The sequence below is a fragment of the Vigna radiata genome, chromosome 10 (assembly GCF_000741045.1).
Source record: "Vigna radiata var. radiata cultivar VC1973A chromosome 10, Vradiata_ver6, whole genome shotgun sequence".
NCBI classification, from domain to species: Eukaryota; Viridiplantae; Streptophyta; class Magnoliopsida; order Fabales; family Fabaceae; genus Vigna; species Vigna radiata.
In genome coordinates this window covers 7,663,731-7,675,480 of record NC_028360.1, presented here as the reverse complement: position 1 = coordinate 7,675,480, position 11,750 = coordinate 7,663,731, and the positions used below count along the sequence as shown (strand labels likewise).

General features: G+C 35.4%; 2 protein-coding genes across 4 annotated transcripts; both read right to left on the bottom strand.

Moving 5' to 3' along the window:
* Window positions 1-3,203: 3,203 nt before the first annotated feature.
* On the bottom strand, window positions 3,204-6,509 carry LOC106776159. The gene is made up of 2 exons (XM_014663511.2): window positions 4,429-6,509; window positions 3,204-3,699 (listed from the first exon to the last, which is right to left on the bottom strand). The coding sequence occupies exons 1-2, from the start codon at window positions 6,301-6,303 to the stop codon at window positions 3,589-3,591; spliced, it is 1,986 nt and encodes a 661-aa protein (XP_014518997.1). The 5' UTR covers window positions 6,304-6,509; the 3' UTR covers window positions 3,204-3,588.
* A 953-nt stretch (window positions 6,510-7,462) lies between these two features.
* Window positions 7,463-11,120, bottom strand: LOC106774749 (ABC transporter G family member 26-like). Of its 3 annotated transcripts, none has more exons than XM_022786973.1 (9): window positions 10,900-11,120; window positions 10,163-10,452; window positions 9,727-9,882; window positions 9,447-9,630; window positions 9,056-9,334; window positions 8,690-8,974; window positions 8,338-8,622; window positions 8,147-8,254; window positions 7,463-7,813 (listed from the first exon to the last, which is right to left on the bottom strand). In XM_022786973.1, exons 1-9 carry the CDS (start codon window positions 11,092-11,094, stop codon window positions 7,544-7,546), a joined length of 2,052 nt encoding a protein of 683 aa, XP_022642694.1. In that variant the 5' UTR covers window positions 11,095-11,120; the 3' UTR covers window positions 7,463-7,543. The 3 variants fall into 3 exon arrangements, with proteins under 3 accessions (XP_022642694.1, XP_022642695.1, XP_022642696.1); XM_022786974.1 differs by having other exon boundaries at window positions 8,690-8,965; XM_022786975.1 differs by having other exon boundaries at window positions 7,663-7,813; window positions 8,206-8,254.
* Window positions 11,121-11,750: the final 630 nt, after the last annotated feature.

Below are 11,750 nucleotides of genomic sequence, written 5' to 3'. Positions count from 1 at the left end.
GAACACTTTTTATTGGATTTGGATGATGAAATTACTGCCCCAAAGACGAGGCAAATGACAATTGCCAATAGTTCACTAGAATCCTTTGGATTTAGGAAGGATCATAACGACGTCTGGGTTCCTTAACGCCACAATCAAGCACGTCCTCCACAACAACCACCACCGCCGCCCATTCCTCGACACCAAACTTCATATGATGACTTAATGAGNGGGATGAATGATCTCAGAACATTTGTGGGGGACANCTTCAACACAATGAATGACAACATGAATGCAAGATTTGAACAACTCGAGATCAACATGGGAGACCGCTTTGATACATTGGAAACTCGAGTTGATCATTTGGAGCATGAGGTTATGCGTCGTCATTTTGGTCCAGGACCTTCCTTGTAGATACTTAGCAGTGTTATTTTGCTTATTTTTAGTTATTATCGTTATGTAATCCATTTTCAATTCAATGAAATATTTAAAGTTTCATTTCTGACTTTCTTTTCTATTTTCCATTTCTAATTTCTTTAAAAATAATTACTCTGCCGAAACACGATATATCGCAAATTATAAAACAAAAACAAAGCAAATGTGTCTACAACACAACTAAGACCTCAATCAACAATTAAAACACGCTGGTAATCGATTACAAGCCAGTGGTAATCGATTACAAGGGGAATTTTTTGCCCATTACACACTGGTAAGCTATTACCAAGCAAATTACACAAATCAGAGTACAAGTAATCGATTACAAGGTCCAAGTAATCGATTACCACACTGGTTTTGGTCTACAAAGCTGAAGTCGTGCAGGGGTGGCACGACTTTAGCTTTTGGTAATCGATTACAGCTCCAGCGTAATCGATTACAACAGCATGAAGTCGTTTTTGGGTAGCACGACTTCATCACTGTTCATATGAACAGTGTGAAGTCGTGCAATGGTGGCACAACTTCTCTTTTTGAAGTCGTTAGGGGGTAGCACGACTTCCCCTTGACTTTGAATTTGTTTGAATTTGCCTACTTTGGTAATATATGAGGCAAATTTGCCTATGAAGATACAAAAACCCAAAATTTCTCTTTGAAATTTACAGAGTTGTCCCTACACACTTGGTTCGTCTAACAAACATGCACAAAATCCAAAACATCATTCTCATTGCTCTTACAAATAGCCTCATGCCTACGAAAAGCTTTAACCTTTTTATCAATGGTCTACCCATAGGTCTCTCTCCTAAGCTCGAGTTTAGCTCAAGAATAGAAGACATCATAAGTAGTTATTATTAAGAAACCCGAATCTGTGAACCCAAAAAAACCTACCCAAAAAACCCACCCGTAAAAACCTAAACTAGTTAAACCCCATAAAGATTCACCAACTCAGAAAGCCCCAAAATTAAACTTAAAACGAAACACAAAAAACCCTAAAATAAACTAGCAAAGACAACATGATCCATATTGAAATTGCATCAAAGAAACTATTCAGCCATATATATGTTTGCTAAGTCACGCTTGCTTGCAATAACATGATTTCATGCTTGCTTGTGGATGATGAAAGTTCCTCCCATGCTGATTATCTTAATATGGAGATGTATTCGGAACAAATTACCCACAGAAGTAACCTATTCAAGATGGATAGTTATGTCCATTGCGTAAGAGGAAGAGGATCTAAGAATAATGTTTATTTCAGCTATAACGTTGACATTGTCCGGAAAAATTGATATTTGTGGGTTAACTTGGTGACGTATTCCAAGCATGACATAGCCAACATATATTGAAATCATGTAGGGTGTACCCTATCTCAATTTTCCTATTTTGACTAAACATTCATATTGAAATTGCATACCATCCAACTTTTAGATAACACATAGAATTCACATAAGCATATTTATAAAATCTTGGAACAAAGATCTGAACTTGCAGCCAGATTTGGGTTCATTACGAGTAGAAGTCATTGATGTTTCCAACTATGAATCATCCTACAACTAACTCCTACATATCCTTCCTAAATATACACAATAAATAAAAAATTCAAACTGCAACCGATCTAGTCCACCCAACCCAAAATTGCAATCTGTTACTTCCATTTAAGACTAAAATAAACATTCATTTTTTTACCAGGATTAATAATAAAAAATTATCTTACAAAAGGAAAAACCCAAATATACTCATAAGAAATTTTAATGAATTGCAATCCGTCCATTTCAATAACGGTCCAATTCAAAATTACATGAATGAAAAATAAAATTGTAATTTCTCAGTTTTATATAAGACTCAAAAGTTATCGATCGTTATAGAATAAAAATTTCATCTTGCAACTTCATCACAGAAACAACTCAAATACCTTCGAAATTTTCACTATCAATAAAAAAATCATTTACAATATAAATAAAAACTAATTTAAATATTAATTCGTCAATTCCATATGGACTAAAGAAACCATGAAAAAAAAAAAGACTAAAAAATTCATCTTGAAACTGAATTATACCAACAATTCAAATATCCAACCAAAATTTTCTCTGTGAATAAACAAATTATTCAATTTCATTAAGTGCAAGCGGAATTCAATTTTCAGGATTGCCATAATTAATGAAGTGGCTCAGCAACACAGGTCAATTAAAAAATTTTGACGGTTCAGACTCTATTCTAATCCAACGGGTCAAATTTTTGGTTGAAAATTAAAAAAAAAAAAAAATAGAACGTAAGTTACCTGGCTTGAAGACGGAACAACGACGAAAAGTACACGACGATAAAAATGGCGCGAAAAACCAAGTGATCGCGATTACGACGAGAGAAGATAAGAAGAAATGTTAGATTAGGGCTCTTCTGTTCTTCTGAACCCTAAAACCAAAGCAAGCAAAATAAAATAAGTAATAAAATATATTACACGGGCCTGGATTAAAAGCCCATGCCTTCTTTTTTATTACCGTTTTTCAATGTGTTTCAGTTTTTTACCCTATGTTTTCTAATATATTCTATTTTAAAAGGCATCGCAAATAATATAGAAGTCGTGTGTTAATTCAATAATATATTAATTATTATTTTACCAAAATATTTTTAATTATTTTAATATAACAAAGTATTATGAATTCTTTTTTGTCTCTCTTATGGAGATTAGATAATTGAAAATTTTAGTTTAAAAGTTAAAATCCCGTTACTACTATTCTTCTCGTGTAACAGATATAAATAATGATGCTAGTGAAACCCCTCCTCATGACTAAATGCACTGATATTGAAGGTGTTGTTATATTTCTGAAAAGCCAGCATGAGTTTCATTTCTTTCGGTACAAAGAATAAGAAAAAATGTTACAGGAATAAAATAAAATACAGATACAGATACACAGATACAAATACAAATTGTGTACAATTTTGACAAACACTGCCACCAAGTGAAAATATTTGATGACCCCTGGAACTAATAAAATGAGGCAAAAAGGTAGATCCTATTTTCTTCAATTATAATAACCTATTGATACAGATAAAATGGGATTGTGTAGGGTGATTATGAGCAACTCAGAAATCGAAATGCAAACTCCATCAGAGCATGCAGTTACACCAAACTTCATCTGCAAATAAATAATTTTATGGACATAGGTAGAAGAAGAAGCTTAGCTAGCTGGCTTTCTGCTTGGCCTTGTCCTTAGGTTCTTGCAACACAAATTCAGCATACAAATCCTTCACTGCAATCATAACTGTAGTAATTAATGGCCCCATGATAGCTCCCTGCAGAACCACGTACACCCTTTTGAATGTGTAATGATGTGATGTGATGCCATAAAAGAAATTTAAGGACTGAACCAAACAATGAAATTAATGACTCAACAGGAAAATTCAAGTCTGATGCCAAGGATCCAGATTCCCTACAGTTAGGTATTGACCATTTGAAACTGTTGAATGAATATTGGAAGATTCATATTTTATCTTTGTAAATCAAACTTAAAATGCTGATTTAAGATTTGAACAATCTGATTTTAATGTAATGGTGTGAATATTTCTCTGTCCGAAAGTGTGAGTGCATGGAATCTGGATTCTGACCCCTACCAATAAAAGACAATACTTAAAAGAGAAAAACATAACCCAGAAGAATCAAGAAGCTTTATACCAATTGTTTCTCATTGAGCAGTTCAATGGATGGATGTCAGGTGCATTGGCACGTTATTTTCAAAATTATTAAACATAAGTTTAGTTTGGAGAAGATCACATCAACTTAATATTACCCCTTTCGAAGCTTAAAACTAGAATTCTAATCAAGTTACGCAGGTAAACCAATTTTCCATTCTAATGCAATAATTCCAAAAGAAGCAAGTTAACATAAAAACTAAAACGAAAGAGCAATTTTTTATATGCAGAAACAAGCATGGAAACCTTGAGATTCAACTAAACATGAAGCATCACCAGTGAGAGACAGATGCTTCAATGACCATCAGAAATCAAGGAGGTAAGAAAAATTACCTCCAGAGCAGAAGGGAATAATGTCATCCCACCAATTATGCTTAGCCCAGTGAGGTATGCACTATTCCCAGGCACGTCTAATAGAATCTCTGACGCTCCATAGTCCATGAGAAAAAGGTGAATAACAGACAACACAATGGCCATTATGTATCTGCCTTCCAACACCAATTGCAAGGCTGCTGGAATTGTTGCAAGCCAAGGTGGAAATATTGGAAGGAGAGGACTTATGAATGCAAGAACAGTTGACATGTACAGGAAATGTATTTTGTTCAACCTAAACAAAAGCCAAGTAAGACACCCTTGAAAAAATGCAATTTCAGCAGTGGACAAAAGGACTCCTGAAATAGCTTTATCCAAAACCTCAACACATCTGACCCTAGCAGCATTTGAAATTGGAAGCATGTACATCACTTGTTCTGTTACCCCACCACTCTCTGATGTGATGAGGTAATACAAAACCCAAATAAACACCATTGACTGAGAGACAAAATTGATAACCTCAGCAGCTCCAGAGATTATAGAATTAGCCATAGAAAGCATAAACTTTGAACTGCTGCCAAGCACAGTTCTACTACTGGCGAAAATTTGCTGAGACACATCAATTCCTTTGAAGGCAAACCCTTTTGCCTTTTCAACCAAATCCTCACGAGTGATCACAACCTCCCGCAAAATTGAATCAACCTCTGCATAAATGTGGCCCCATTCGCGGTTCCTAACCCTGGTTTTCAAGCTCAGGAACTTCTCAGCATAAGGTGAGGGAGTCATAAGGGCTTTGGATGGCACTGAGGAGTTTCCCTGATTAGATATCACAAAATGCTTAATGCCAGAGACAAATTCAGTCATGTTATACTGCACGGCCAACCCATCTATCTGATCAGAAACAGTCTCGTATATCTTGGTAGTGTAACTATCCACCATCCCAGCAACATCATTCTCATCCATCCACTTCTTCACACCAATCTTCTCAGCATAATTGCTCTCCTCCACATGCAATTTCAATGATATCACTGCGTCTTTGCCTTCAACACCAATCTTGTAAGAGAAGAAAATCACCCCACTCAAAAACCCCACAATCATGCCAACAATGAGTCCAACTGCCACAATAATCTTCAACCTCCTCAGTATCCCTCTGGTGAAAAAGGCACTAATTGCACTACGCCTGAAACTAAGGCTCCTAAAAGAAGACAAAGTGTGCATAGTGGAATCCACATTGTTTGAACTAAACAAAAATCCCAAAATAAGAAGTGACAAAGCCCCAAACCCTCCAATCTTCTCATAAGCAATGATGAAAATCCCGAAAGACACAAGCAAACGAAGCAGCTTGGAGAACCCACTACGCTTCCTCGAGGGGAGGTTCTGCTGAGGCTTTGGCGTCCTCAAAATGACTCTGAAAGACGCTTCACGAATCTCAACGAGTGTACCAACAAAAACCCTGAAAACAGCAACAGGAACAGCCAGAACGGTTTCTGTGAGACCCAGTTGGAGTGGTTCGGACCAAAACGCTACGAGGGTCTGCTGAATGCCCCTGAGGGGAATAGAACACAGCACGGCCCATTGGAGAGGTCTCAAATACTCTTCTAGAAGCTTGGAGAACGTGTAGAGAATAAAAATGGCGAATGCAAGACCCGCATGGGCCATGGCTATGTAAAGGGCCAGCCGCACCTGGGCATCGCCGGAAAATGTGTTTTTTCCATCTTGGTCGCCGCCGGATGACGGATTGGACGGCGCGTGTGAGGGAGGAGAGGGCGCGTGGTGTTTCTCGGGCGGCGCGTTGGAAGATGGGGCGGAGGATGGGTGGCGGGAGGAGGCGGATCGGAACATGTCCTGCCATGCCGGGGAGGTGGAAGAGGGTTCAGAGTATGGAACAAGTTCCATGGTGAGATGATGTAACAGAGGTGACAGTGTTTGCCAGTGATGCACTGACAGAAGAGAGAGAAAGCAGCTCAATGGGTTTTGACTATCAGAGAGGTATGATGAATGAGTGGCTTCATGTTTTTTTAGTGTTTTTTTTTTGTTTTTGTGTGAGAAAATAGGAAGGTGCGTGGATTTAACAAGATCAAGAAAAAATAGAATGATATAGAAAGAATAATTGTTCATCAAATATCAGAATAAATCCTTTTTGACTTTTCTGTCGTATGTTTCGAAAAAAAAGAAAATGGAAGAAAGCAAAAGATAAAAAGTGATCCATTTTTGTTATTGTTTGGTATAACTTAAAAAGAGAAAGGAGAAAGAAAAAAAAAATCCACTCTTTTATATTTTCAACTTGAAAAGAAAAGCCACTTTTATTGTGAAGATATAAATTGCTTTTTTTCGTTAAACACTTAAAATTCTTACTAAGAAATTTATGTTATTTTATGTTTATATCTTTCATTCATATTCTTTATTACTAAATACATTAAAGAATTATTCCACTTTTATTTATTTCCAATCATGCATACAATAAATCTTTATAACATAAAAATATCGGTGATAGGTCTATGTTATTAATTTCATAGCAATAACTTTTAATATAAGTTTATCTGATTTCTATTTTTGGTTATTAAATTCCATAACGAAACTTATAAATGAAATGTTGTTCGGTGAAAAGGAGTTAAATGGACACTTAATTGAAAACTTTATGTACATACATGTTGAACCTTAGAACCAGTACTTTATTATTTTATGCTAAATACGAGGCGTATCTTCTAGTGTCAATTTTCCCTTATTACAATATCCTATTTATTATCAATAAAAAGTTTGATAGTAATAGTAAATAGTGAAATATCATTTTTTTTATGATTTATTTACTCCACATTAAACAATAGCATAGAGTTGTATTTATGTATACATGAATATATATATTTTGCTTATGAATGAGTTTTTTATTCTTTTGTACAGCAACAACTAGTGCAAAGCTCGCTTGACCATTAGTTGTTTACTGTAAGAAACAAGAGATTGGAAGGTCCTTTTATGTTTAGCAAACAAGTTACCTTACAAAAATTATTGTACACAAGTTTGAGAGTTTTTTTTTTCTTATTTTCCAACTAAACAGCAGTTATTGAGTGACTTTGTATTATTCATTCTTCTTTATGGTGGTAAGTTTGTAACATATTTCAAGGAATGAATTCCATCATACTTAGTTTTTTCTACCAACAATTCTTACACGAAGACACAAGTAAGCCAGCAACCGAAAGATTAATGCCATAGCTAGCAGAATCCACACTTCTTTCAATCCACCCTTCAAGTTTACACTGTCAAATGTTGGAGAACTCTGCAGGGTCCTGCACCCTCCCTTGCTTCCACAATCATATAACTGATCTCCAGAATACTGCACTTTTAGAAGAAGCCTAAAACCATAGTACATGAAGGATATATACTTCAACCATCTCATGAACTTTGGTATGTGCTGCACAATGGAAATGAATGTTAGTGATTACCCAACTAAGGCTACATTATTGGCTTCATATGCTACTTGTTCACAAACCAGTAACTTAATGTTTAAATTATAAACATTTAGATAAGGAATGAAGATATAAAGTAATTTAGTCATAGAAGAAATAGTTAATAAATGAGAAATAGGGAAACATAAGTAGCTAATTTCAGAAGAAGTTATTTTTGCTAAAAATATCTGACTAAATTAATTGCAGAACTTGCACTCTGGTTTTGTCTCATTTTATTAGTATTGTTGCTACTTCTTATGGGAAAAATATTCATACCAAAATAAAGCAATTGTATATACCTGGACATAGTAGCCACCTGTGAGAAGGAATAACATTAGTAGCAAAGTAGCAGCAGTACCTGCTCTTTTAACACTCATAATTGCAGCTCCAAACATTTCACCTGCCCCCTGTTGACATAATTGTGGATGGTAATGAATGAATGATTGATAAACCACTAACTCATCCATTGAGTACTTTTAACACAACTTACTTGACTTGTTATAGCTATCAACAGAATAGTTAATAGTGTCAAAAAGAAGGAAGCAACAGCTCTGTTAAAGCCAGCCATGAAGTACAAGATGAGCATGAAAAAAGTAGGATAGAAAACGGTGGCCACCATGTCACATAGAGTGCTACATGCATAGTATACGCTTAATCTGTACATGTCAGCTTTATTTTCTTTGACCAAGTAGTACTCTTCAAATGGAAAGACATAGACTGCTGCAAAAATGCATGAAGATGTCCAGAATATACAGATGTAGAATGCTAAACCAACCTGCAACAAAAGTTGTGATTAGAAGTTTGATATTGCAACATGAGATAAATAATGCCATGGAAATTACCTGATCTCTGAGTCCAGCTTCAGTATTGATTGAAGATTTCCACCAAAGGAGCCCCAACACAAGTGCAATCCCAAGTGCTTGAACTAGTCTTAGCTTATCAAAGTATTCCTTTCTTCTTGCTTTATATGTTCTCCTGGAGAGAATCATAAATTGGTCCAACCAACTAGATGTCCACTCCATCTTAACCTGAATTGCTAATTGAAGGTGTTCTGGTGTGCTTGCTACTCTATGATTCTGTTCTTTTTCTTTTGGCTCCAGTAGAGATTTGTATTTGAGCTGTAAATACTAACAAAATAAAGAAATAGTTAATAACAAGCTGGTAAGAGATGAAAATGTACATACACATGTGTCTGAGGAAAATCCTACTTCAATAACAACTTTTGAAGGGTCAGAAGATTCTTGATCTTGAAAGATATCTGGTGGAACACTTATGTCATTCACTTGTCCAGTTGCCAAGTCAAGCAAGAACTCTGCAGGATTCATCGGTATTTGAGGGGTGAATCTCAAAAATGAGAAGTACTCCATTGTTTCCTTAGCTTTTCCATAGTAAACAGGATAGCCTTCTGATATCAGAAGTAGTTTGTCAAACATGTGAAAGATTCTACTCGATGGCTGGTGTATTGTTGTGATTATGGTCCTTCCAGCCTACAAGTTAAGCAGATGTAACTCTCAGCATATACATTCATGCATTTAGGTTCTATATCTACATTGAACATTTTTACCATAATGGAACATGATTAAATTTAGTTATAGATACCTTGGCAAGTCCTTGAAGAGTGAGAAGGAGTTTGTTTGCTGAGGAGGAATCAAGGCCAGAAGTTGGCTCATCAAGTAGCAATAGTGAAGGATCAACAAGAATTTCAGAGCCAATGCAGGTTCTCTTCCTTTCTCCTCCTGATATTCCTTTGAGATATCCTCCAGCTATTTTTGTGTGGCGACATCTATGGTTATGCAAGAGATTATTTAGGGAAAATTATGTCTTTCAATTGAAGTAACTTCTCTCTAATTTGTCATATGCAATATGGTGAAAAACACACCTTTCTAGGCCTAGCTCCTTGATGGTGGTATCTACTTTTGCATACTTTTGCTGCTTGCTCATACTGCCTGGTAGCCTCAAAAGTGCAGAGAAGACTAAAGTTTCTTCAACTGTTAACTGTGGGAAAAGCACATCTTCTTGTGTCACAAACCCAATCCTAGCAGGTAGGGGAAAAAGAAAATAAAAATATTAGCACACATTCATGTTCCATGAAAGTATCAAGAACTTGAAGCAACAAATTCAGGGAGTTCATGCATTCACAAATTTAGATAATTGGAACCATTAAATGATTACTCATATTTTATCTCAATTAGTTCAACTTAAGATATGTATCATAAGTGTGAACTTTATGATCTTAATCTAATGCTTCCAATTCATGAGTGAATGTAGGGATTCCATTTCTGAAGTAGCATATATGATTATGATAACCACTTAACCTCCTCTTGAGAGCTGGACTGAAACGAACATCATTGTAAGTTACTTTTCCCTTTACATTGTCAACTAGTCTTCCTCCTATAACTCTCAACAAGGTTGTCTTCCCACTGCCAGAAGGACCCATCAACGCAAGAATTTCACCAGGGCCTATGCTTCCTGTGATGCCCTTCAAAATTTTCTTGTATCTATCTTCTTCCACAGTGAGGTGTGTGGTTATCTTTGACACCATTGACTTCACAATGTTACCTGAGCCTGCTTGGCTATTTCTCACCTTATACTCCACATCTTCAAACTGCACATGAGAAATGAAGAGTAAATAATTTCAAACAGTTTGACTAGTGCAGTTATGGCTCTAGTTGGCTTACCAAACAAGCAACGATACTAGTTACCTGATTTTAATATTGGTTCATCCATTTGCAACAAAAGAAAAATACAAACACAAAACAAAAGAAGAGGAATGCATATGCAGGACATTATCCTAAATACACTTTTTAACACATCAGTCGGGGTTTAATCTCTGAATAGTCAACACAGTGCTCTAGAAAATAAACCAACCATACTTATACTAAAGGAGAGATCAATTTGTATACAATGTCATTCAATAAAAAACATTGCCAAGTATTGGTTTTAAGGTAACTACTATAACAATCAACAAACTTAAAGGCATACACTATTTACTTGTTAAAAAATTACTTTGTGTCATTTTGTCCTACAACTTAAAGGCATTGTTTCCTAGTACCTTGAGAAATATGGGGAGGGGGCGATTTTGATCAAAGTTGGAATCTTCAGTGTCTATATCAATCTCTGAGTACTTATTCTGCAGATATGTCTGAGACATGAAATCTTTGTGGTGACAAAAGTCATTGTTAATAATTGAACCAACTGGGGGTGACATGGGCATGTCCACAATCTCATCCTCTCTCCCAGTTTCCATGATCAATGAAATCAATGAGAGTTTTGATGTGTTGAGTCAACTGCATTGAACCAAAAATCATGGCTATATATAAAGGGAAAATTTTGGTTCGTATAACACAAACTTTTCATGACAAGTTGTTGGTGTGTTGTATCTAGTTCTAGTATACATGCCCTTTAACCAATATCAAAAACTTTCGGTGTGTTTTCAACCATTATGATATGCTTACTAAGAAAATGAAGAATGTTTGGTTTGAGGAGATTCTGAACATTTAAAATACACATTTCCTTCAATATTGCAGCATTCCGTTATTTAGGTGTACTCGTAGCTTTGCTTTTCATAAAACCATTGTTTCACAAAGAACTGAGGAGAAAAGAATGTGAATGCTATCATTGAGCCTTTGACGGAAATTTTATCTTCAAGAATCTTTCTCTTAGGCAACGTTAAATAAAGTTAATTTTACGTTAAAAAAAGAAGAAGGTGTAATTTGTATCTAATTTTAGTCATAGAAAAATTTTCTTTATTTTTATCTAATTTGTAATTTTCGACGTTAAAATATTGATATTTTTATTCACACGTAGAAAATAGTTAGCACGTTTGAAATGTTTTTATATCACTTTTCTTAGAATATTTTAATTTTTACGGTGTGTCATATTTTTAGTCTGTCAACAAATTAA

Bases quoted from the DNA above. Each gene is read 5' to 3' on its own strand.
- LOC106776159 (XM_014663511.2), bottom strand. From the start codon at position 6,303: ATGGAACTTGTTCCATACTCTGAACCCTCTTCCACCTCCCCGGCATGG. The intron at 3,700-4,428 runs GTAATTTTTCTT...GTGGTTCTGCAG, and splicing joins TATTCCCTTCTGCTCTGGAG to GGAGCTATCATGGGGCCATT.
- LOC106774749 (XM_022786973.1), bottom strand. From the start codon at position 11,094: ATGGAAACTGGGAGAGAGGATGAGATTGTGGACATGCCCATGTCACCC. The intron at 9,335-9,446 runs GTATCTATAACT...CTTAACTTGTAG, and splicing joins CTCTTCAAGGACTTGCCAAG to GCTGGAAGGACCATAATCAC. The intron at 8,623-8,689 runs GTAATTTCCATG...CTTTTGTTGCAG, and splicing joins AAGCTGGACTCAGAGATCAG to GTTGGTTTAGCATTCTACAT.